The sequence below is a fragment of the Xenia sp. Carnegie-2017 genome, unplaced genomic scaffold, assembly GCF_021976095.1.
Source record: "Xenia sp. Carnegie-2017 unplaced genomic scaffold, XeniaSp_v1 HiC_scaffold_16, whole genome shotgun sequence".
Taxonomy (NCBI): domain Eukaryota; kingdom Metazoa; phylum Cnidaria; class Anthozoa; order Malacalcyonacea; family Xeniidae; genus Xenia; species Xenia sp. Carnegie-2017.
This window is the reverse complement of record NW_025813469.1, coordinates 6,081,682-6,106,702: the sequence shown is the minus strand read 5'-3', so window position 1 is coordinate 6,106,702 and position 25,021 is coordinate 6,081,682. Positions and strand designations below refer to the sequence as shown.

Genomic DNA, 25,021 nt, shown 5'->3' with positions numbered 1-25,021 from the left:
AAACAGTATTGTATGCAAACACATTTTAGGAAATGCGTAATATGTACTTATACAACATGAATACAATGTGTGTAACTAAATCATATGATATACACCAACATACATGCATACTTGCAGACATACATATCCCAAACACTGTATGATTTTACTTACATTAACATATCTATTACAGTCAAATGAAGTTGCAAATTCAGGGGCAATGGAATTGGAAGAACTGAAAAGATCTTTTAAGCTTATTCAGTCACACAATCTTCAAGTGAGTCATCTTATCACAGACAGGCATTGCCAAGTTAAAAAATACATGAAAACCCAACAGCCAGGAGTGAAGCACTATTTTGATGTTTGGCATGTGGCAAAAGGTAAAATTAAGGCTAACAAAAGCTGCTCAAAGTACAGCAATGGGTCTTAAAATAAAGTACTTCCTGATTTGATCAAAGAGTATCTTTATAATCATAAATTACCAAGTGATTAAGAGGTTTTAGAATTTTTCTAATTGCATTTAATTTCATGATATTTTGATCAATTATTGCTATGTTTTGCATTACAATTTTTTAACCAATGTACAGTGTCTATTTTTTCTACAGGTATCAAAAAAGGTAATGGCAGCCGGTAAGAAGAGTGGATGTAGATTGCTACTTGATTGGGCACAGTCAATATCTAACCATGTCTACTGGTGTGCTGCAAGTAGTGGTGGTGATGAGAAACTACTTAAGGCTAAATGGCTATCATTGCTGAATCACATTTGCAACATTCATGATGGTCATAGCGAATTATTTCCAAAATGTGAGCATGGTACTCTTGAGCCTCGCTTATGGATAAAGAAAGGTACAAATTAATCCTAAATGCTCTGGTATAAGACATAATAGTTATTTACAGTAATTGATACTTTCTTTATCAACAAACTTCAATTGCCAGCCAATGCCACAATGTGGTGTTATTTGTCAACATATGACATAAATGGGCACCATAAAATTTTCTATCTTTTTTCCAAGGATCTAGAGCATTTACTGAATTGGCATCGATTGTTGAAAGCAGGTATCTCATGAAAGATATTGGGAAGCTCAGCCATGAGAAACAAACATCAGCTCTTGAAGGTTTTCATCGAGTTGTTATACTATATGCACCAAAGCATACACATTTCTTTTACAAGGCAATGCAAGCTAGGTAAACAAACAATAAACAATGTTGTTTTCATACTGAAAATGATTGCAAGGTGGCACACTAAAAAGTAAAATTAAATTTTTAGATTACTGATTGCTGCTCTCCATTTCAATGAAAATGGAAGTAAAAAACAAAGGCATACAAAAGAAAATGGGGAATTAATGTGGAAAGTGTCTCACCCCAAATCAAGACAGTCATGTGGAGTCATCAAAGGTGTTAAAATTGATAGTACTTATGGTAAGGACAAGTTTTAGCACTCAAAAGCCAAATAATTGTTCTACTGATGGTACATTTCTTGCACTTCTCAGTTTAATTCTTCTCCCCTTGTTTTACAGACTATGTGAAACAACTAATGGAGGAAGTGATAAGGTGCAGACATGCTAATTCCAGTTTAAACCAAGCAATTGCAACAGAAAGACAACAAAAAATACCAGATCCACTGACTAGTAGAGTTGAAAAAGTTGATAAAGTAACAGCAGTGCAACAACATACTTCACGATTCAATCTTAACTAAACTGAAGTCTAACACTCACAGGTATTTATAAATGCTGTGCATATTCAAAGCCTTTATATATGCCAGAAGGTGAAGGAAATGCTTTCCTTATTTCTTTAACAGCACAGGATGGTATAGGAAGTCGATATTTCTTGCCAAGCTTTCCATGTATCCATGCTGTCCATTGCCTATAGGCAGTGTAACGCAAAGTTCTGGGAAACAAAACAAAATCAAACATAAGCAAATTATTGTCGATATATGAGGAGATATCAAAAAAGCTGAAACTGACTCGGTTTCTGGAGCGTCTGGTATTGCCCCGTGATCGTGAACGAATACAACCATAGCTGTTCTAACGACTGTTTCGTTGATGCAGGCCATGTGAAACTCTTGTTCTTCTGTGATGCATAAATGGTCACCATGAATTTTAGGGTCTGTCTTCGGTTCTTCATGGCAACAAATGCTTTCCCGGACGGTTGTCATCGCCACACAGTGTCCACACTCACACCTGCCATTAAAATGAAGAAAAGAATTTTATGACGCGATCTGAAATGTTAATCATGAAAAAGCAACGCACCAGTTTGTATTTCCAATCCTGTGAGTATATTCGTCAGATGAGCTGTCCGTTGACGACGACGAAGACAGATCTTCGTCAGTTTCAACATTATTGCTACTAGCTAGCGGTTCAAACATGTAAGGCTGGACCTCCGTAGCAATATATTCGATGTCAAATTCGACTTCTTCCTCCGTTGAAGACATCGAGATAAACACGCATTAATAGTAGCAGCAACAACAAAAGAAAATTGGCGAAATTTAATTTTACTGCTACTGGCTGCACTGAGCAAAACATGCAATGGCAACTATTACGTCAAACTCGCCCCAGCTTGGGTAATTCAAATTCGCTCGCGCTATTTGAATTCGGCCTTCGGAAATCGTTAATGTCATGAATTCAGAAGACCATATCTCATAAAATATAAAACATTGGACTTTCAAATTTGGCGAATAGGCTAATCATTAGCTAAGCTTTCATATGAAGCAAAGTTATATCAAGCATTTCAGGTGATTTTTAAATTTTTGTCTAACTGTGATTGGTTTGACCGATTTCGACTGATAGCCAACTGAACTAACATAGTCAAGCTCACTGTCTGAATTGAATGTTTGATCGTTTCATAGTAATTTTTATAAGCATGATAGAAACTAAACTACAATCAGATGTAATTTATGGAAATCTTTCACAAATTCATATAAAGACGATCTCGCGAGCGACATTTCAGTCATTGATGTTCAAAAGCAAGCCAACATTGTTTTGAGTTTTATCAGCAGAAATATACATCCAAAATCGTAAGTAAAGGACAACTGAAGTGTATGCATGAATGTAATATATCAAAGTCAATTTATGCAAGTGTGTGATGCGATTTATGTTAATATGGTAAGCAGATTGATGCTTCTAAAATTGTTGTTGCCAAAGGACTTTTAGCTATGATTTCTTTAGTGCTTAGGGAATCGTGACCGTATATGGCAGCGAAATCCTACATTCCTGCAAATATATTTCAATGGACAAAAAATCTGTAGCCACAAGGCGCCATACTGTTATTTACTTTATCATAAACAAATGTTTGGGGCTTTTCAGTTTATGATCAGTGATCATTCAATCATTAGACAGTTATACTACTAGGCCGTATTCTGTATCAAGAAAATGTGCTAAAAAATGATTTATAAATACCGAAATTCATGACTACATAAAAATCACAGAAAACTACTTATTTTTACTGACTGAATATGATTTAAGTTGTTTGCATCTCTTGAAATTGCAATCTTTGGTGTTTCAGCACTCCAAAGTTTCATAATATTCGTTTAAAATTTTACCTGTCGCCATCTTGTTTCATTTGTGAAACTGCTGACAATATAGCAAAAATTGCGGGTGCACTGTTACATGATAGCAACTATTATCATGTAATATCATTTATCATGTAATATCATTTATTATTATATTATATTATATTACTAAGCATTCCATATTTTTTATTTTAACATATTTAACACATTATAGCAAAATGTTGTTACATGATAGCAACTACTATCATGTAATATCATTTATAAACTATTATTATATTATATTATATTACTAAGCATTCCATATTTTTGTATTTTAACATATTTAACACATTAAATAAAAACACATATTTAACACATATAAAACACATATTAACACGTTTAACACATTACATATTTTAACACATTTTTTAACACATTTTTTTTTAACATTAAAATCCATTTTGCAATGTCATTACTAATTAGGACATTATCTAGAAGCTTGCTTACATGCGTAAACATATTTTAGAACCGCAACCGCATTTGTTGTTATTGTAGTTAACTATATCTTGCTGTAACATACTGTATAGCGTATGGGATGTAGGTCACAAAACCACAATACTTCCCATTAGATATTATATATATATGAGTATTTTACACCACTGAGTACAACCTACGAGGACAACCTACGAGCACAAGCTACGAGGAGACAAACTTAGGAGGCATAGCCTACCGAAGTAGGTTGACAAGCTACAATCTACCAGACAACTATCTTGGCTTTTGTGCCATAACTATCTTTTGGCTTTTGTGCCTTTAATCAATTTGGAAAACTATTGTGAGTCATTGTTGGACTCACGAACGCTCAAGAATAAAGACTCACGGTTGTACTCAGACAGAGGAGATAAGTTTTACTCTTATTGATATTATTATTAAGACACTTATCTACTTTAATATTTACGCGTTAATTAATAAATTGTTTGATAAATGTAACTGGTTCACACTATTTTTGTTGCGTGTGGAAATAGAACTAAAATTAATAGTTATTCTTTCGGGACCACGCACGTAACTTGCACAATGATCAAAACAACAAAAAGGTGAGCTTGCGGGGATGTGTAATCCATTTTAAAGGTGAAAATGGGCCATTGACTGATTTTACCGAGACATCTTTGAAAAAAGTTTTAAATTGGCATGAGCTTTGGTTACTATACAATGGTGAGCAGAATGACATCGCTGAAAAGAACAAAAATTTGATGAAAACAATTCAGTCCATGAAAAGTCCTTTGGCTGAGTACCGTGGAGAGTTAAAGTACAATAGAAATTGCTATGCAAAGTTCACCAGTGTCGGCCCGATTAGACGGGCTGAAAAAAGAATGAGCAAAAAGTTTGAAGCTTCAGCAGCCACTGTCAATGAAAACTATATACAAGAAAATAAGTCGACAGATGTAAATGAGACTCACACGAAACTGCTACGATCATCCTCGTTTTGTCATGACAGTTCTAAACCTCCGATCAGAACTAAAGCAGTTTTACCATCAATATGCATAATATGCAAGCAAGAAAAGTCCTTCGTCACTCAATCGGTATATAATGTAACAAATAAACCAACATTTTACAGGTATTCCAATACCTGTTTTGTAACAGCGTAATGTTCTGTACTTAATCTACCTACAATATGATTTTACTTTTGTTGTCTTACTGATGGTGAGGAATGTGCAATTACAATTTTTCTTTCAGGAAACTAGAAAACGAGTTCTAGACAAACTAGTTACCGCAGAAACGAAAGATGGCGGAAAACTACGTGAAGCTGCAACAAAGAAAGAGGACCGCAGAAACGAAAGATGGCGGAAAACTACGTGAAGCTGCAACAAGGAAAGAGGACCGAAGAATACTGGTCCACATATTAGACAAGGAATGTAATGCACTGGAAGTAAAGTATCATAGTAAATGCTACAAAAGCTACACGTCATTTCTTTATAATACTACCTGTGCAAAAAAGTTAAATGAATGTAGTTCTGGTCGCAAATACTTATATGAAGAGTCATTCGTAGATTTTTGCAAATTTATCAAGAAAGCAATCATAGAAAATCATGGAATCTATTACACGAATGTTCTTAAAGATAAGTTTGCAATCGCACATTAATGTTCAACCTTCTGTTAGCCATGGATGGCACATGAAAAATGGTCAGTTAGAGATTCTTTGAATGACAGGACCTTCTGCTCCAGATACACTTATTGAGTGCGTGACATGCAAGTGTAAAGCTGGTTGCAACTTGGAAGAATCTTCGATGCTCGTGTGTGAAGTCTGGTTTGCAATGTACTGACATTTGCGGTTGTTCTGACTGCAGTAACTACGCCTCTGAAGATGACGTCCCAATAAAAAAGCCGGATGAGTGTGATGATAGCGATTACGATGATACCGACGATACACATGAAAACTTCATAAACGATTTCAATGAAATGTTCTATTAAGAATGCACTGCTCAGCAGTGTGTACAGCAGGAGCTAGATGGTGACCAAAGGCTTCTGAGAACGCAATCTCATGTGCCAATTTATTATCGTTATATTATTTACACAAAAAGATGAAGGACTCTTTCGCAATTCAATTTCAAGAATTGTTTTTTCATTTTTTAGTCTTTTTGTCCATCAAGCAGCTATGGAAGATTAATAGCTAAACATATCATTTCAAATTAACTTAGATAGATTGATCCTTAATCATTATTTAGCACCGTTTTTTGACTATGAGCCAGCAAATTCAGCGAATTTCACACAAAACAATATGGCGGATATAGAAAATAAATGTCGAATTTTTGATGGCTCTAGCTCTCTTGATTGCAAGTTTTCGGGGTGTAAACAGGCAGATTTATATTAAGTGAGTACATATTAGTACATCTATGTTGTTTTTACTTAGTCATGAATTTCTGCAACTCAACCTGAACAATAATCCACCATAGAATACGGCCTAGATTGCAGGTTGGAATTTACGAACATATTCCACATATTCCGAGCATATTCATGGCGTATTCGGCAAGATTCGAGACGCTTTCGGTGATTTTACAGTTCAGAGTTTAACTGGATGATAATACTATTTTAACAAGACGTTTAATTTGAAGTTTTTGTTCTGTTAACACAAATTTTTGACAAAAAATTACAAAATTCATTCAATTTTGCTTTTGATCGAATTTTGCTGTATTTGAGCAAAATTTTTAATCATGAAAAGTCAATCCTGGAAAAACTAAAGTGGTAAAATTCTGACCGTGGCTCAAGCCACTTTCGCCATGGCCTAGATCCGCCCCTGGGATTAAAGTAATATTTGGTCACGACTACTCCAAAAACAAGTCATTTACTTCACTTGATTCACTAAATTTTGAAAAAATTAAAGCGATGAGCAACTAGAACAAATTTTCAAGAAAAATAACCAGCACTGTTACGTCACTGCATAATTAATTTGGTACTAACAACCAAACACAGTTTACTACTTTTAAACAATTTAGTAAAAAGTGAATTGTATTAATAATTTTTTGTTCACTCTCTAGATTTTGGATGTATTTAAAAAATTCTACCGCGTAGTTTTTTATCTACAGGCCTTTGTTTAGCAATGACTTGAAATTCTCAACTTAATTATATAAGATCATATTACGCGCATTCGTGTCATCCGACTTTGTCGATAATTTTCTACAACTTATTTTTTTGTGCCACCTCCAGATTTTAGATATGTTATAGACAATAAGAATATCTACAATATGGCCAAGTTTAAAAAAATTCTACCGTGTGGTTTTTTATTTACAGGCTTTTGTTTAGCAATGACTTGAAATTCTCAACTTAATTATATAAGATTATATTACGCGGATTTGAGTCATCCAAATTTGCCGATGTTTTTCTATGATTTATATTTTTGTGCACTTTCTAAGTTTTGGATATATTTTAGAAAATATAAAATGCTATAATATACTTGAATTAAAAAAAAAATTCTACCGTGTAGTTTTTTATTTACAGGCTTTTGTTTAGCAATGACTTGAAATTCTGAACGTAATTATATAAGATCATATTACGCGCATTCGTGTCATCTAACAATGTCGATGATTTTCTAGAACTTGTTTTTTTGTGCCACCTCCAGATTTTGGATATGTTATAGACAATAAGAATGTCTACAATATGGCCAAGTTTAAAAAAATTCTACAGTGTAGTTTTTTAGCTATAGAGCTGTTCGTCGAATGTGGTGCCAGCTTCACAGTTAATACCAGAGTACATTCTCAAGGAATATTATTCCTTTTATATTTTTGTGCCACCTCCAGATTTTGGATATGTTATAGACAATAAGAATATCTACAATATGGCCAAGTTTAAAAAAATTCTACCGTGTAGTTTTTTATTTACAGGCCTTTGTTTGGCAATGACTTGAAATTCTCAACTTAATTATATAAGATCATTTTACGCGCATTCATGTCATCCGACTTTGTCGATGATTTTCTACAACTTATATTTTCTTGCCACCTCCAGATTTTGGATATATTTTAGACAATATAATTATCTATATTCTGGCCAAGTTTAAAAAAATTCTACCGTGTAGTTTTTAAATTATAGGCTAATTAAGAGAAATGGAAAGTACACTGTGATATAAATCTTAGTGTTTTCTTCAATTTCTTGACTTTTATACATTTTTTGTGATGGTTAAGGACAGTAAAATAGTAATAAACAGTTAAGAATTGTTTTTACTGTTGTATTTGATAGAAAACGTGTTTTAAAGACGATTTTTCGATTTATCATTTTGAATGTTAAATTTTAGTTGAATGTGGTGATGAATGTTGTGATGAGTGTTGTGTTGAATGTGGTGCTCAATGTGGTGCTAATTTCACGGTAGTATATACACAAGCCACTTTTATAGCTTACATGCAAGTATTGAGCTGGTTATTTAAATTCTGTTTTAATAGAACGGTTTCACATCCATAAAGGCCATTATCGCACAGTTTCCGCACTACATATAGAATTTAAATATCGATTAATATTATTTTTTAAAAAATACGAAAGTTTATTTGTGTGGAAACTGTGCTGTAATGCCGTTTGCTTCGTTTGCTTGTCCTCCGAATTCAACCTTAACAACAGTTTCTACTGATGTGAAACCAGTCTATTGCCATGAATAACATTGAATAATAAAAAAACATGGTTGTGTAATTTAGATTCATTATGGTTAGAAAATAATCCATTGTAAAATTAGCCTTTCGTGTATAGAATTTAGGTGTAGTTTCTTTGACGTAAAGTATGAACTTATAGTTTCTAATTATTTGTACATAATTTCCCTTTTTAAGTCACACTTGGGACAAAATTGCCAGTGCTATGAAAACAAACACCCTCATATTGATCACCAATATGATGTGTGGCATTTGTCTAAATCTGTCACAAAAAAACTAACAAAGGCTAACATTAAGGGAAATGATGACTTGACCCATTGGATTAAGTCCATTTCTAATCATCTTTGGTGGTGCTCTGCAAGTTGTAATAAGAATGCAGAAGAATTGGTGGAAAATTGGAAGTCTATCCTTAACCAACAACAAGCATTTCTGGAGAGGGAACACATATTTTCATAAATGTTGCTACCATCAATTAACAGAAAGACAAACAAGCAGAAGTGGCTATCTCTTACTTCACAAGCATATATTTCTGCAGAGAAGGTGATTTGTGACAAGAGGCTTCTAAAAGACCTGCGGAAGCTATCTGAGTTTTGTCACACAGGAGAGTTGGAGGTTTACCATTCCCTTTTACTGAAATACTGCCCAAAGCGAGAGCATTTTTCATTTCCTGGAATGGTAGCCCGCACTCAGTTAGCAGCATTTGATCACAACAACAATATTAACTGTGATAAAGCAGTCATTAAGTCAGGGACAAACAAAGGGCAAGACCGTTACAAAATGATTTTTGCTAAAACAAAGAAGAAATGGGTTGTAAAAGCAATGAAAGAAAAGAAAGAGTACCAGTACGTTGATGTACTACTTGCCGAGGTTGTGAATGCAAGCAAAACTGAGGAGATTGAACTTGTACATCATGGCGAGAATCTTCCAAAGAACAATTCTAAATCATGTCCACCCAGGAAAGAAGTACTTGTAAAGGAGCATCAGTCTAGACTTGCATAAAATGTCAGTGGTGATGTTAGCTATGGCAATAGGTTTTGCCATGCATATATAATATGATGTTGAATCAGTAAAGACAACTTTTGTACATTCATTCTTAAATATTAATATATTTTTGAAAAGCTTAGAACCTGCTCTATTATGTGACACTCTGTAATTTTCATTTAATATCTTAAATAAAATTTTAGAGTGAAATTTAGAACTTTTTCAGTTATTGCACGTTTTTATTGCAAACATTTGAAAGAAATTTGGCTTTAATTCATTAAATATAAACAGCATTAAAAATTCAAGAGTGTCACATAATAGAGGATAATATAGTTAGTAAGTATGCCAAATATCAAGCCTCTGCATCAAATATTTACAAATTTATAGTGTCACAAAAATCACTGACTATTGCAAAAATGCGAAAATAAGAAAATCCAATGTAAAGTTTCTTCCAGTTCATCTGCAACTTAGAAGGCTTAGAAGCTACCTGCTTCATAAGTTACCCCTTCCAAGTCCTCAGCATTGTCCAGAAACTTCTTTCTGAGATGCCTCAGTGACTTCCTCCTACTTTTCACTTGCTTGGAATTCTTTTGGACTGATAACTTTATCCTGGCTTTGTCTGAGTCTTGCGCACCTTTGGTCGTAAATACCCCAAGCATTATCTCTAAATCATGAAAAATGTTAATATAGGAGATGTCTCCATCATTAAACTTCAACACTGCCAAATATGTTGCTTAAGCGACAGTTTCTTGCTCAACATATGTAGTCTTGGAGATCTGTCCCAAATGAGTCCATTCAAACACTCGTTCGGATTTTGTGTCAATCCATGTGTACATTTCTTCAACAAATCTGGGTCAGTTAGATCATTGAATATTGGCTCAATCAGTTCTACTACGGGCCCAGGAATACCAGTCTTGTGTTGGTAGGTGGTGTGATCTCTTAGGTAGCCACACCAACTATCTTTTCCTTTTGGACACAGGTGATGCTGAGGATTCTTCTCTGAGGAGGCAACATGGAAAAGAGATGCCCTACAGCCCTAGCAGCTTTGGCCATTTCTTCAACACTATTAAGGTTTCCCCTTATTGCCAAACCATAATAGTTTTGAGGAATGTCCATCTTTTGCGTAGTTAGCCGACCTTTTCCAGACAAACCTTAACCATCCGAAAGTTTTCTCCCTTTGTTCGAGGTTTTTAGTTTCCGCAGTCTGCTTCCGAATGTGAGTTCATTGCTTTCCCACAGTCCGTACATTTCAGAATCTCATTTAAGACTATAAATATAACTGATAAGTCCATAAATATAGTACCTTCTGTTATAATGTTGGAATGGACAGCAAAATTTGCTGTCTGATTACCAATTTTCGCACCGGAAGATCCAACCTCTTTGTCACAAGGTTCGCCATTTTTGCATTTCTTTGCCATTTTTTCTGACCCGTTTTCTACCTCTATTTTGAGGATTTCCCATCATTTAACTTCAAATCCCCCAACAAAATAACAAAAATAATAGTTGGGAAATAAAAGCAGCAAATTTAGCACTTCAAATGTTACAAAAAACTAAGAAATTTGTAGACAATTTCGCCAGAAATGCAAACGCATCGATCTCGAGACAGACAAAAGACTTTCATTGCCATGGCTCCCCAAAGGAACCAATTAGAATACAGTTATGTCAAAAGACTCTGAACTCATTGCACCAAAAGGAGAAACAAAAATGACAATTTTTTGACCAATATCTCGACCAAATTTTGAGGAAATCTCAACCTAAACGTGTTGCTAGGCCGTTGCTATGGAGTTAATTTTTAAACAACATAGCTTTGAAAGCTTTTTGGCCGTCGTTTATAATGTTTTTCAAAATATAAACGACAAAGTCTTAAAATTAAATAGTTAAGGCTCCCAAAAAATTAATAATTTTTTTTTGAAAATTTGGTCAAAATACAGTTTATAAGAGGTGATGACCACCTTAACATAGCAAAACCAGCATACTACTATGCCTTCAATTTAAAATTCCTCTCCAGGGCCAGGTGGAGGAAATGTTTCTCTAATGCGAGTAACTGCACATGATGGCAAGACGACTCTTACTTCTCTACCCAAGATACCCCAGCACCATCTTGTCAACTGTCTATATGCAATATGGCGGTACAGTTTGTCTTCGGGCCCATCTGTGACATTGCATGCCTAATTATATTTATATACTGTAATGACGTAGGTAATTCCTTATCTAATATGCATGTGTAATGTATATAAGAACCTGTGTTTATCTAAGCCTGGCATTAAATACAAGACTTATTACATGGTGGTAGCGATTAGGAAAAGTTTGTTCTTATCGAATGGCAGAAGGATTTTCCAGGCCAACACGACTCTCGTTTGAAGGCAGCGTTGCTGAGAATTGGCGTCGCTTTAAACAGAACTATGAAATATACATTGTTGCTGCAGGACATAGTCGGAAATCAAAGAAAGAAAAGTCATGCATCCTCTTAAATCTAGCTGGCGAAGATGCAGTTGAAAGATATAATTCTTTTACCTACAACGAAGAGGAAGACAAAGACGATCCAGAAATTCTAGTGAAGAAATTTGAAGAAATTTGTATGCCGCTTAAGAATTTAACATTCGAAAGACATTTATTTCATACAAGGAAGCAAAGTCCGTCAGAGTCGATTAGTTCCTTTGTTACAGATTTGAAAACATTGCTCGAAAGTGCGAGTTTGGTGACCTCGAGAGCGAACTTATTAAAGATCGTATTGTGTGTGGGATTAACAGTGATGCAGTAAGAAAGATTCTCCTTCGCGAAACAAGTTTAACTTTAGACAAGGCTCTAAACATATGCAGTGCAAACGAATTGTCGGAACAACAAGTAAAAGATCTTACTAATTATCAAGATGTCGATGAACTGAAGGCTAGGAAGAATTTGAAAACCTCAAGAGGAAGTTACACAAACTTAAGTCAAACAAAAGAAGATAAACATCGAGGACAAAGATTCGTATTAAAGAACAATTGCAGAAACTGTGGAGGAAAACATCTTCCAAAGCAATGCCCAGCTTTTGGAAAAATTTGCCACAAATGTCATAAGAAAAACCACTTTGCTCGGGTGTGTCTAACGTCTACACAAAAGTCACAAAGAACAGTTCATGAAGTTAGTGATGAAGAATTGTTTATTGGTGCTGTTAATGCAATCAAACCTACGCAACAACGCACAAGCTCGAAAGTCGACTATCGAATGAATATTGAAGCTGTAGAAAAAAAGCAATGACGAGTGGTATTCTGAACTCAAGTTTGGCAGACATTTGGTGAACGTGAAGGTGGATACAGGCGCAAAATGTAATGTGCTTTCTAAAAAAATTGTTCGATAAAGTCAAAGAAGCCGAGCAACAAGTTACCAAAACAAATACAAAGCTAATGTCGTATAGTGGAGATTCAGTTCAAACCTTGGGACAAGCAGTGATGACGTGTTCTTACAAAGACAAACGATACAATCTTCTTTTCTACATAGCGACACACGATGTAAAGCCTATTCTTGGTTTACCTGATTGCGAGCGTTTGGGTATGGTGAAAAGAATTAAAGATGTCAAACCTATTTTCACTAGGGACGATATTCTCAATAAATATGCAGATCTCTTCGATGGCAAACTAGGATGTTTACCCATTAAACATCATATCAGTGTCAATCCAAATGTAAAACCTACAATTCATCCTCCTCGACGCGTTCCAGTAGCTATGAGAACGAAAATTAAAGAAGAGTTAGAACGAATGCAACAGATGGGTGTCATCGATCCTGTAGAAAAACCTACGGAATGGGTTTCGTCAATGGTAACAGTGGAAAAACCAAACAAGTTACGAATATGTATTGATCCTAGACATCTTAATGAAGCCATTCAGCGAGAACATTACCCTCTCTTAACAATAGAAGAAGTCGTATCAAGACTACCTGGAGCTAAAATTTTCTCCGTATTCGATGCAGCCTCTGGATTTTGGCAGATACCTCTAGATGAAGATTCCAGTTATCTTACAACATTCAATACGCCTTTTGGCAGATACAAATTCAATCGTCTCCCATTTGGTATATCCTCAGCACCTGAAGTGTTCCAAAAAGCTATGCACCAGCTGTTTGACAGAATAGACGGTTGTGAAATTATAATGGATGATATCTTAGTATGGGGAACAACAGAGAAAGAGCATGATGAAAGAATTATCAATGTGCTGAATAGAGCTCTTGAAATCAATCTCAAATTAAAGAAAAAAAACAAAAGTTAAAGTAACAAATGTAGATTACATGGGACACAAAATAACATCAGATGGTCTTCAATCCGATCCTGAAAAGATTAAAGCAATATTAAACATGCCAATTCCTAAGGATAGGAAAGATCTTCAAAGATTTCTTGGAATGGTTCAATATTTGGCCAAGTTTATTCCTTATCTTTCAGAAATGGCAAGTCCCCTTAGAGATATGTTAAAGAAGGAAAATGATTGGTGCTGGTTAGATCAACATCAAATAGTGTATGACAGAATCAAGAAATCCTGTGGAGAGCAACCTGTATTGCAATTGTACGATGTATCAAAAGATGTGACATTATCCGTAGATGCAAGTATGTCAGGTTTAGGAACAGTTTGTCCTCAAAATGGCAAACCAGTTGCTTATGCATCGAGAGCTTTAACTGAATGCCAAAAGAAATATGCACAAATTGAAAAAGAGTTACTTGCAATTGTATTTGGATGTGAAAAATTTCATGATTACATCTATGGAAGAGATGTCAATGTTGAAACAGATCATAAGCCCTTAGAGCAGATTTTCAAGAAGCCCCTTCATCAATCTCCATTGAGACTCCAGAAAATGTTGCTGAAACTTCAAAAGTACAGTTTGAAAGTCTCGTTTAAGAAAGGAGCAGAACTTTATCTCACGGATCAATTAAGTCGAGCGTATATCCAAGAAGAATCAGATGATCACTTAGAAGATTTTGAGATAAATGTTGTCTTGCCAGTAAGTGAAGAGAAAAATGAACCAATTGAAGGAAGAGACAAAGAAAGATAAAGTAATGAAAATGCTACAACAGTACGTAGAAAATGGATGGCCAGATCTACGCAGTAAAGTCGATTTGGATGTTTTGAATTACTGGGTCTTTAAAGAGACTCTTTTAGTATAAGATGACCTATTGTTTAAAGGGGATCGAGTAATAATTCCTGAGTCATTAAGAACTGATATGTTGAAAACTATACATCAAGGACATTTTGGATCTGAATCACGCAAACGTAGGGCTCGAGAGTGTTTATATTGGCCAAAGATGAGCTTAGAAATAGAAGCAGAAGTTAGAAAGTGTGAAATCTGCAATGCCCATAAGAGACATCAACAAAAGGAGCCTCTACAATCACATACTGTACCACATCGACCGTGGAGTAAAGTTGGAGCAGACCTGTTCGAATTGAATGGTAGAAGCTATCTTCTTATGGTAGACTACTACAGTGTATTCTTTGAAATTGGTTACTTGTTAAATACAACATCAAAGACAGTTATCACAAAGATGAAATCTCAAATTGTGAGGTACGGAATTTTCGAAGATCTTATAACAGATAATGGTCCACAATTCAGGAGTAAAGAATTTCGTGCATTCTCGTCACAGTATGGATTTAAACATACAACAAGTTCACCTGGATATCCAAAAAGTAACGGCATGTCAGAGCGTGCTGTACAGACAGCAAAAGCAATCATAAAGAAAGCAAAATATGATAACACCGATCCTTATTTAGGACTCCATAATTATAGAAATACACCTAGAGATGAAATTATTGGCAGTCCAGCTCAACGACTAATGGGACGAAGAACTAGGACATTACTACCAATATCAGAGAAGTTACTTGACTTTCAACCATTAAACCCTGTTAATGTTCAAGAAAAATTGGGAATGTATCACAAGAAACAAAAAGAGTTTAATGATCGCATTGCAAAAACGCTTCCACCATTAAAAGAAGGAGATAAGGTACGTATAAAAACAGAAAAAGGCTTCCAAAAGAAAGGAATCGTGGAAAAATCGTTACTTGAGCCAAGATCGTATTTGGTTACGTCTGATGGTACCTACTATAGAAGGAATAGAAATCATTTATTAAAGATTAATGAAGAATCGAGAAGTCAAGATACAGATAAGTCTTATAGTGAGAACAATAGATCTTATAAAAATTGTAATGAAAGTACGAACAACAGTAATATAAGAACTCGGTATGGACGTCTAATCAAAAAACCTAATAGATATTCTTATTAGATAAAAAAAAACCGAAGAAAAAGAGATGTGACATTGCATGCCGAATTATATTTATATACTGTAATGACGTAGGTAATTCCTTATCTAATATGCATGTGTAATGTATATAAGAACCTATGTTTATCTAAGCCCGGCATTAAATACAAGACTTATTACACCATCAAATGCTACCTCATATTGCTGCTTGTACTGGTACCAAGCTGTTTGTAAAATCCACCTGTTAAGACAAACAGGCTCAAAACTAGGATGTTGTGTTATGCACAAAGGGACTTCGGTGGTCTCATTCGTTTCTACTGCCTCTACATTTTTTGTCACAAATATTGGAAATCTTTTTGCAGCATAAACATTCCTCGTTATTGTCCATTATTTGGCAGTTACCACATTGACACCTGAATATGTTAAAAGAAAGGATCTTGAAAAGTAAATGTCAAAATTTCAATAAAAATTGTATCTTACAATAAAAACTTTAAAATCTGAAGTATTATCTGAGAAGCGGCAAACGTTCTTTCGAGATCGAAACAATGGTCTAGAATAATATAACATTTTATTACTCACCATTCAAGATTGTCGCGCCGAGATTCATCCTCAATATACACAAATTCCTGTTCTTCGTTGTCCTCAAACTGGTGAGCTTCTTCGTGTTCATCAGCCGGCCATTTGGGCTCAAACTGATATGGCCGAATATTGTTTGCTGGATTGTCTGTTGTAAATTGTCATGTTATGTTATGCAGTGGGTGACTGTGTCATACTTTTGATTATAATATATAACGGATATTATGTTGATGTAAAATAGTATAGTCATGGTGAGAGAACACTTCCTCACCGCAATGCGTCATTGCGGAAGGATGTAGGTAGAAACGGGATGGCAAAGTTGTGCGTCATATGCAAACGCCGAAAAACCACTTCCGAATAATTACACATAAATATAGCTTGAAAGCGTTGGTACGGGAGTTCGGAAAAGTTGTAGTTATTGGTGTATGAACTGGTCATACAAATTTGATGAATTAAGAGTTGTATTGCAGAAGGCAATAAATTTCGAAAACGCAGTTCTAGGATTGACGGTTGTCCGTAATCTTAACGAGATCAAATTTAATCATTCCGTATCGCGAAGAACCAACGCTTGGAACGTAAAGTCGTGCACAACACTGTAAATATCTTATTGAAGTGTTAAAATTATATATTCAAAATACAGTCCCATCGTTAGTGTGAAGTTTTAGAACAGTGAACCAGCACTTTGCGCAGATTGTGCGAAACGTGGTCCTTCGAGCCGGATCTAGTAGAAGAATTCAAGAAGAACACAGAAATAGAATACAGGGTTGTTCACGATATCAGAGCTGACAAGAAAGCGACAGTCGAGGAGTGGGCACAAATCGTACGCCACAAAAGTTGTGAACAAGGTGAGAAGTATGGTAAACGATAATGCGCCAGTAAGGAAAGTCGAACTGGAACAAATGCGGCTTGTACTCGTACAGAAATTAGATACAATTTCGAAGTTGGACGATGAGATTCAGAGCTTGTTGGAAAAGGATGAAGATATTGCAGCAGGTATTGATGGCTCATCGGAATACGGCTGCGAAGTTTTGGGCGCGTTGGCCGAAATCAACGAAGCGCGGAGCACGATAGAGACAAACAAGCGAAATGAGGAACTCGCCAATACATCGGCAAGTACGGTATCTAGTGGAGCACGCTGTAGAGTAAAGCTGCCTAAACTAGAGGTGAAAAAGTTCTCGGGCAAGATACAAGATTGGCGTGAATTCTGGGACTCTTTCGAAAGTTCAATTCACAACAATGACGGATTGTCTGAGGTCGACAAATTCACCTATCTGAGGGGACTGGTGGAGGAGCCGGCCAAGTCAGCAATTTCGGGATTTGCTCTGACTTCGATCAACTATGCAGAAGCCCTGAAGGTGCTAGAACGGAGATACGGGAGCAATGTGATGGTGCAAAGGGCACACGTAAATGAAATGATGAACCTAAAGCCCGTGTACAACGAGAATAATACGACGAGGCTGCGCAAGTTCTTTGACGCCGTGGAAACAAATTATCGAGGACTCGAGGTGCTCGGTGTAAAGGAGGAGACGTACTGCGAGATAGTCTTGCCCAATCTTCTAACAAAAATACCGGACTCATTTAAACTGACGATTACCAGGGGAAGAGACTACTTAGAGTGGGGCATGAAAGATTTTGTCGACGCGTTGCAAGTCGAAGTGGAGCTGCGGGAATGCCACAAATTAGCAGTTGGGGAGAAGGAAGAAGATCAACGAAGAAGACGACGGGAACCAGGAACAGCTAGCGGGTTGTTTGCCAGCCGCAACAACCGATTGTTTTGTGCTTTCTGCTGTGGGGAGCACAAACACGAGGAGTGCAAGAAGATAACAGGACGGACAGAACGTATGCAACTTCTTCGTAAGTTTAAAAGATGTTTTATTTGTCTAAATAAAGGTCATTTAGCTAAAGATTGTCGTGCACGTATTAAATGTAGTGTATGTGGGGAGGGTCATCATGTTTCTATATGTGATAAGATTAATAATAACCAGAAGGGAGGAGGTTATCAGAAAGATGAAAGAAATAGTCGGGAAGAAAGTGGACAGGTTAGTGTAGGTAATGTCCATGTTAGTACTAGAAGCAGAGTGGCTCTTCAAACTGCGCAGGGAGTACTTATAGGAAAGACAAGAGTGCGAGTGCTTTTCGACTCAGGAAGTCAGAAATCCTTTTTGACGTGTGACGCGAAGAGGTGTGCCAAGCTTAACATTGCTAGGCGAGAATGGTTGGAAGTTAATGCATTCGGTGGGGGGAGTAACAAAGGTAGAATGACAGAGGTTGTTAATTGCGAGGTATCGGCAGTTCGAGGAGATCGTAAAATACGCGTAGAGGGGTTAGTAGTACCTCATATTTGCACGATCAAAAATGAGCATCTTGAGGTAGATAAGAACAAGCATTCGCATTTGAAGGATTTGTGGTTGTCAGACGTTAATTTGAAGCAGGACACGTTAGATGTTGATGTTTTGATAGGTGCGGATAACCTTTGGACATTTCAACAAGGTGAGATAATTAGGGCAAGGATGACGAACCCGTTGCCATCAATACTTGTTTAGGTTGGGTAATAAGCGGTCCACTGAAAGGGAGCTCGAACTTGAAAAACGCACACGTTAATTTAGTTTCGCAGATTGCAACACAAAACGCAGACAGCATTAATGGGGATGTGAGTAAATTGTGGGATTTAGAAACGCTTGGAGTAAGAGAGACTAATGACGTGCATGAAGCATTGCTTGACAAAATAGAGTTCAATGGGTCAAAATATGCAGTAAAATTGACCATGGAAACAGGGTCATGAGCACTTACCGTCAAATTATTCAAATAGTTTTGCACGCATGAAAGGGCAGATAAAGAGGTTGTCGAATTAGAAACGGGTGTTATAGAAAGGGTAGATGAGTTTGAACCTGGGGTAAATGTTCATTACCTTCCCCATCAAGCCGTAATACGTAAAGAGGCCAAAACAACCAAATTGAGAATCGTTTATGACGCATCGTCAAAAGAGGGTAAGAGAGGGACTTCTTTGAATGACTGTCTTCATGTAGGACCACCACTAACGCCGTTGTTGTTTGACATATTAATTATATTTAGGGAAAGCAGAGTGGCCTTGGTAGGAGACATAGAGAAAGCCTTTTTGAACGTAGAAGTAGACGAAGCAGACAGGAACTATTTGAGATTTTTGTGGGTGAGAGATGCGACTAATGGTAATTTAGAGGTTGTAGTGTATAGGTTTTGTAGAGTAGTGTTTGGACTAAATGCCTCGCCCTTCTTGCTACTCTTAGACATCACATTGCGCAATTTGCAGAATCAGATCCAGTGCTTGCTCAGAAATTGAATGAGGGGTTTTACGTGGATGATCTAGTTTAGGGGGGCAAGAGCGCACAGGAAACAATCGAGTTGTACGAGAAAGCGAAATTTAGGATGTCCTAAGGCGGGTTTAAGTTAAGAAAATGGCTAACGAATGATGGAAACGTGCGAGCGCTTATAAAGCAACGTGAATGTGGAAACAAAGTGACGACGACTACAGATTCAGACGACGAGACATTCACACAATGGAGTTTGGGGGCTCTAAATAACAATGACTGCGCAAAAGTTTTAGGTATAGGCTGGGATTGTGACAATGACCTGTTTACGTTTGATCTACGAAAGTTTGTAGAAGACTTAGGTGATAAGACGAAACTAACAAAAAGAAGCCTGCCTTAGCGCATTAGCAAAGATATTTGATCCGTTGGGTTTAATTAGTGCCGTTATCATTTTGATGAAGATTTTGTTTCAACAATTGTGTGTTGATAAGGTTGATTGGGATGACAAAATAGAGGGTAAGCATGCAAAGATATACTTAGAGTGGATTGAGGATTTAGTTAGGGTTCAAAGAATTAAAATTAAAAGATGCGTTTACAGTGAGGTAATCGAAAGGGTCGAGTCGTGCGAACTCCATGGATTTGGCGACGCAAGTGAGAAGGCTTATTGCGCAGTAGTGTATTTTGTTTGCAGCACAAGCTCTACCGTTCATGTAAAATTATTGGCAGCGAAAACTAGAGTTGCACCCCTTAAGAAACTGACGATTCCACGCTTAGAGCTTATGTCTGCGGTTATGTTAGCTAAATTGGTAGAGTCAGTAGGGAAAGCTTTAGAAGGGCAGGTAGGAAAATTGAAGTCAAGATATTGGTTAGATAGCATCACCGCTTTGTATTGGATTCAGAATAGAGGTGAATGGAAGCAGTTTGTGAGACATAGAGTGAATGAGATGCCTTAGACGATTTTCAGCTAGAAGGGGGACCCCATCATTAATGGTATCAGACAATGCAAAAACATTCAAAGCAACAGTCAAGACTTTAGAAAACCTCTATAATAATGTAAGTGTGCAAGAGTATTTGGGAAACAATAGGATAGAGGGGAAATTCAATCTAGAAAGAGCTCCCTGGTGGGGTGGATTTTTTGAAAGGATGGTTAGGTCATTGAAGAGGTGCTTAAAGAAGGTATAAGGAAATGCTAGATTGACATTTGACGAACTACGGACAGTGATGGTAGAAGTTGAGGCAACATTAAATTCTAGGCCATTGACTTACACGTACGATGAGGTGGGTAGTGAACCCCTAATTCCGTCGCATTTGGTGACGGGAAGAAGGTTGTTGTCCATGCCAGACGAAGTGTAAAATGAAATCAATTATATGGGGTTAGATTCTAATTTAAAAAATAAGATTTTAGAAAATCGTCGTAAACTGGCTCCTGTAGTTTGCACGGTCATTCTTTCTGGTCAATTAAATCTGCCTCTACGCGGTCATTGGGATGATTCCAAATATCACCCTGAAATAGGTAAATACTCGTGTCCAGGTGTAGGAAATTTTGTAAGGTTGCTTAACTACCGTGTTTGAGGTGGCGATGTTACTGTAGAGGTTCACTTAGAAGACCACCCTAAGAATGCTTCCTATGTTTCCAAAACCACTCAAAATGAGTTCAGAATCAGATGCTGTGGACAATACATAACTGAACAAGTTTTCTCTGAGGTTAAGAAAAGCAAGTATTATGCGATCATTGCTGATGAGACCTGCGAAATTTTTCATAAAGAACAAATGTCACTTGTGCTTCGTTTTATTGATTCTGAGCTCAATATCAGAGACGAATTCTTTCGTTTTATTCGTTGCAGGTTTAGCTGGAAAGAATCTTGCCTCTGTCATTTTAAAATGCTTTAACGAGGATGTTTTCTTCGACATAAACGATTGTCGTGGACAAGGTTACGATGGTGCTGGTGCTGTTTCTGACCACATAAACGGACTTGTTGCACATATTATAACAAGATGCTTCGTCGACCTTACTCTTCCTGTTACCCAATTACTCCAATCTTCTAGTAACGATATTGCAGATGGTTTGCATTTGATAATTCTTTAAAAAATCTAGGTCGTGCAATACGTAATGACATCGATAACTATCATACGAGATGGTATGAAATTGCTTTAGCGAAGGTCAATGTTGAAGAAGGTGAACCTCGTACATGTCATCGACAGATAAATCGCAGCAAAATCCCTGCTGACTGCACTTCAGATTACTATAAGAGATCTATCACGATTCCTGTAGTCGATCATTTAAATTTGGAGTTAGCCAGAAGATTTGAAGAATCTTCTACTAATGTTTACTATGGTTTATATCTAATTCCATCCAAATTAATTTCTTTTCTCTCTCATTCCAAGTCTGGATCCGCACGTTGGCAGGATAGGTTCACTTTATTTGCTACCATGTTTACTGATGATCTTCCAAATCCTATTGCTTTGGATGGTGAGCTTGAATTGTGGGAAACATATTGGAAATCTAAGGAGCAAGATTGTCTTCCTGATAATATTAGTTCAACCCTAAAAGCCATTAATTTTCCGGGGTTTGAGAATATCAAAGTTTTGTTGAGAATTTTAGGAATCATTCCCGTAACCTCTTGTGAGTGTTTGAGATCGTTTTCAGCTTTAAGGAGACTTAAAGAGGAAAGTCGAAGTAGGATGGTTAAGACTTGTTTAAATGGTTTGGCGTTGCTTTACATTCAGAATGACATATAGTTTCATATTCAAAAAGTTATTAATTTGTTTGCAAAGGATAAGAGAAAGATTGAATTGGCTTTTAGCTGAAAGAGAAAACCTTTTTTTATTTCACTCCATTTCATTCCATTACATAAAACATTAACTTATATCGACAGCTCTCACTTCTAACAATGTACATCTTGCTTGAAAATAAATTACTACCTCACATACTTCAACCAGCATAAGCGTTTACTATTTTACTCGAAGTTTATTTCATATGAAGTATTGTACTGGAAAATCTATACTTTGTTTTGCTTAAAGATGTAGATTGTTTTTTCTTCTATTGTTGCAAGATCTGTGTACTACATTCCGGGTTTGTCATGGACTTAAGCATGTTTTGTGTTTTGATGGTGTGTCTTCAGTAATAATCAGCATGCTCACAACTGCTTATTATCGTGGCTCATCATAAAGAATTTTTTTAAGGTTTGGTTTGCAAAGACCTGGCAGTCCATGTCGGATGCTACAGTGAATATAAAGTGCATTGATCAACTGTATTCTAGGCATGCTGATGAGATCTGATATTGAGCGAAACGGCTTAAGTTCTATAGTCTTAAGCTATTTTTGGAAAAACTCCTTTTCAGGGGGTGCATGCCCCCGGACGCCCCTAGGCAACGAACGCCTTTGGCCATTTTGACTAACAAGAAAAAAATCTTGGATCCGCCCCTGTCCTTTACTTACGATTTTGGATGTAAATTTCTGCTGAGAAAACTCAAAACAATGTTGGCTTGCTTTTGAACATCAATGACTCTTTCGCGAGATCGTCTTTTACGATTGATATACGGTCACGATTCCCTAAGCACTATAGAAATCATTGCTAAAAGTCCTTCGGCAACAACAATTTTAGAAGCATCTATCTGCTTACCATACGCCATATTAACATAAATCGCATCACACACTCGCATAAATTGACTTTGATATATTACATTCATGCATGCACTTCAGTTGTCCTTTACTTACGATTTTGGATGTAAATTTCTGCTGATAAAATTCAAAACAATGTTGGCTTGCTTTTGAACATCAATGACTCTTTCATGAGATCGTCTTTGCCAAGCATTTACAATTCATCCATAAATTTTCCACCCTCTTGAAAAATTCACAGTCAGCATTCATGTCAATATATGAATTTGTAAAGATTTCCATAAATTCCATCTGATTGTAGTTTAGTTTTTATCATGCTTTAGAAAATTACTAAGAAACGATCAAACATTCAATTTAGACAGTGAGCTTGACTATGTTAGTTCAGTTGGATATCAGTCGAAATAGGTCAAACCAATCACAATAAGACAAAAATTTAAATGAACCAATTACACGATAGCAATTGGACTCCCTTATCGTCCGGCCACCACGATAATCGGTCGAGATTATTCCAGATCGTCCACTGATCTGGCTATTGACCAAGGGAATGGCTTAAATAAGTATTCTTGAACTCCGTTATCGGTCGAACCAGTCGAGCCACCCCGCTTATCAGTCAGCCAGTTAATGTAATTCTAGATATGCTTTTATCTACTGATCTGTTTACTAAGGTGGTACTTGTTTAAGTTTTTATACATAACACAGAATTTTGACGATGAAATCCAAACGATTACAGAACGAAAATTTAATGATCAAAAAAATTGTAATCATTAAATTTGGTAAATAATTTTTTAACTATAAACTTCAGTCGTGCGACTGCTTTGACCTAGATTGCAAGCATACCTTTGTACGATAAGTGAAGACGTTTGGGTGAGTATTTTAAGAGAAGCTGCTGGTAAACGTCAAGTTCCCCAGTGTGGTGAAATTCTGTTAGTTTGTTAAGTCTTTAAATAGTTTTTCGTTGTGAAGCAAAGGGTGTGATGTACAATTTTAGTTATGATTGTTGTTGCACGTTGTTCTTACTGTAACCTTGCTGCCAGTTGTAGATTTTTCAATATCACAAAGAGAACTGCATGTTTTGCAATTGATAAACAACTGTTCAACCATACCTTCAAACACAATAAATGTTTTCTCATTGTGTCATATTCATTATCAGTGCCAGTTTTGGGGCATATATAGTCCTCATCACTTTCTGATGACAAACAACTTTCTGAAAATGTTTCATCATTGTTAACTTTGTTGAGTAATTCTGCTTTTTTACGTTCAATTACTTCATTTCGGGCCATTATTTTTTCACATTTTAATTAAGTGTTTAAGCTCATATAGTGATTTTTTAAGTTTTAGCACAAGCTTAGGCCTATTTTCGCGTGTTTTGAAATATTTTTTGTTGCTCAATATATATTTCACGTTCAAGTTGAGCATGAAGGAATGCAGTTTTAACATCCATTCGATGTATGATAACATTATAATGTGATGCAAGTTGCATTTTAACTCAACACTTGCGGATGTTATTTTTGCAGTAGGAGAGAAAGTTTTTTCATAGTAAAGCCCATGGACTTGACTAAGCCCTTTAGTAAGACAACGAGCTTTGGATGTGTCTCCACCCTTGCTATTTACATTTATGTTATATACATCCATTTCACCTCTACTAAATTTTTACCCTCCGGTAGGACTGTCAATTTAAATGTGTTCATCGACTACTCCAATTTAGGTGCCTTTTTAGATTGCATTGCATCAGAAAAAGTCTTTGATAAACCAAACTCTT

General features: G+C 36.3%; 3 protein-coding genes across 3 annotated transcripts; 2 read left to right on the top strand and 1 right to left on the bottom strand.

The window, feature by feature from the left end:
- Nucleotides 1-719: 719 nt before the first annotated feature.
- LOC124436206 (P2X purinoceptor 7-like) lies at nucleotides 720-2,443 on the bottom strand. The gene is made up of 4 exons (XM_046986153.1): nucleotides 2,229-2,443; nucleotides 1,944-2,159; nucleotides 1,695-1,866; nucleotides 720-1,160 (listed from the first exon to the last, which is right to left on the bottom strand). The coding sequence occupies exons 1-3, from the start codon at nucleotides 2,408-2,410 to the stop codon at nucleotides 1,701-1,703; spliced, it is 564 nt and encodes a 187-aa protein (XP_046842109.1). The 5' UTR covers nucleotides 2,411-2,443; the 3' UTR covers nucleotides 720-1,160; nucleotides 1,695-1,700.
- On the top strand, nucleotides 820-21,730 carry LOC124435912. The gene is made up of 3 exons (XM_046985842.1): nucleotides 820-825; nucleotides 17,123-18,214; nucleotides 21,489-21,730. The coding sequence occupies exons 2-3, from the start codon at nucleotides 17,215-17,217 to the stop codon at nucleotides 21,728-21,730; spliced, it is 1,242 nt and encodes a 413-aa protein (XP_046841798.1). The 5' UTR covers nucleotides 820-825; nucleotides 17,123-17,214.
- A 344-nt stretch (nucleotides 21,731-22,074) lies between these two features.
- Nucleotides 22,075-22,383, top strand: LOC124435911 (52 kDa repressor of the inhibitor of the protein kinase-like). Its single transcript, XM_046985841.1, has one exon. It carries the CDS (start codon nucleotides 22,075-22,077, stop codon nucleotides 22,381-22,383), a length of 309 nt encoding a protein of 102 aa, XP_046841797.1.
- The last annotated feature ends 2,638 nt before the right edge of the window (nucleotides 22,384-25,021 follow it).

What these genes read in the sequence shown, in the direction of transcription:
- LOC124436206 (XM_046986153.1), bottom strand. Translation starts at nt 2,410, where the DNA reads ATGTCTTCAACGGAGGAAGAAGTCGAATTTGACATCGAATATATTGCT. An exon ending in AGGATTGGAAATACAAACTG is followed by an intron (nt 2,160 to 2,228) that starts GTGCGTTGCTTT and finishes TTTTAATGGCAG; the next exon opens with GTGTGAGTGTGGACACTGTG. An exon ending in CCAGACGCTCCAGAAACCGA is followed by an intron (nt 1,867 to 1,943) that starts GTCAGTTTCAGC and finishes TTTGTTTCCCAG; the next exon opens with AACTTTGCGTTACACTGCCT.
- LOC124435912 (XM_046985842.1), top strand. Translation starts at nt 17,215, where the DNA reads ATGGTAAACGATAATGCGCCAGTAAGGAAAGTCGAACTGGAACAAATG. An exon ending in AGAACGTATGCAACTTCTTC is followed by an intron (nt 18,215 to 21,488) that starts GTAAGTTTAAAA and finishes TATTCGTTGCAG; the next exon opens with GTTTAGCTGGAAAGAATCTT.
- LOC124435911 (XM_046985841.1), top strand. Translation starts at nt 22,075, where the DNA reads ATGTTTACTGATGATCTTCCAAATCCTATTGCTTTGGATGGTGAGCTT.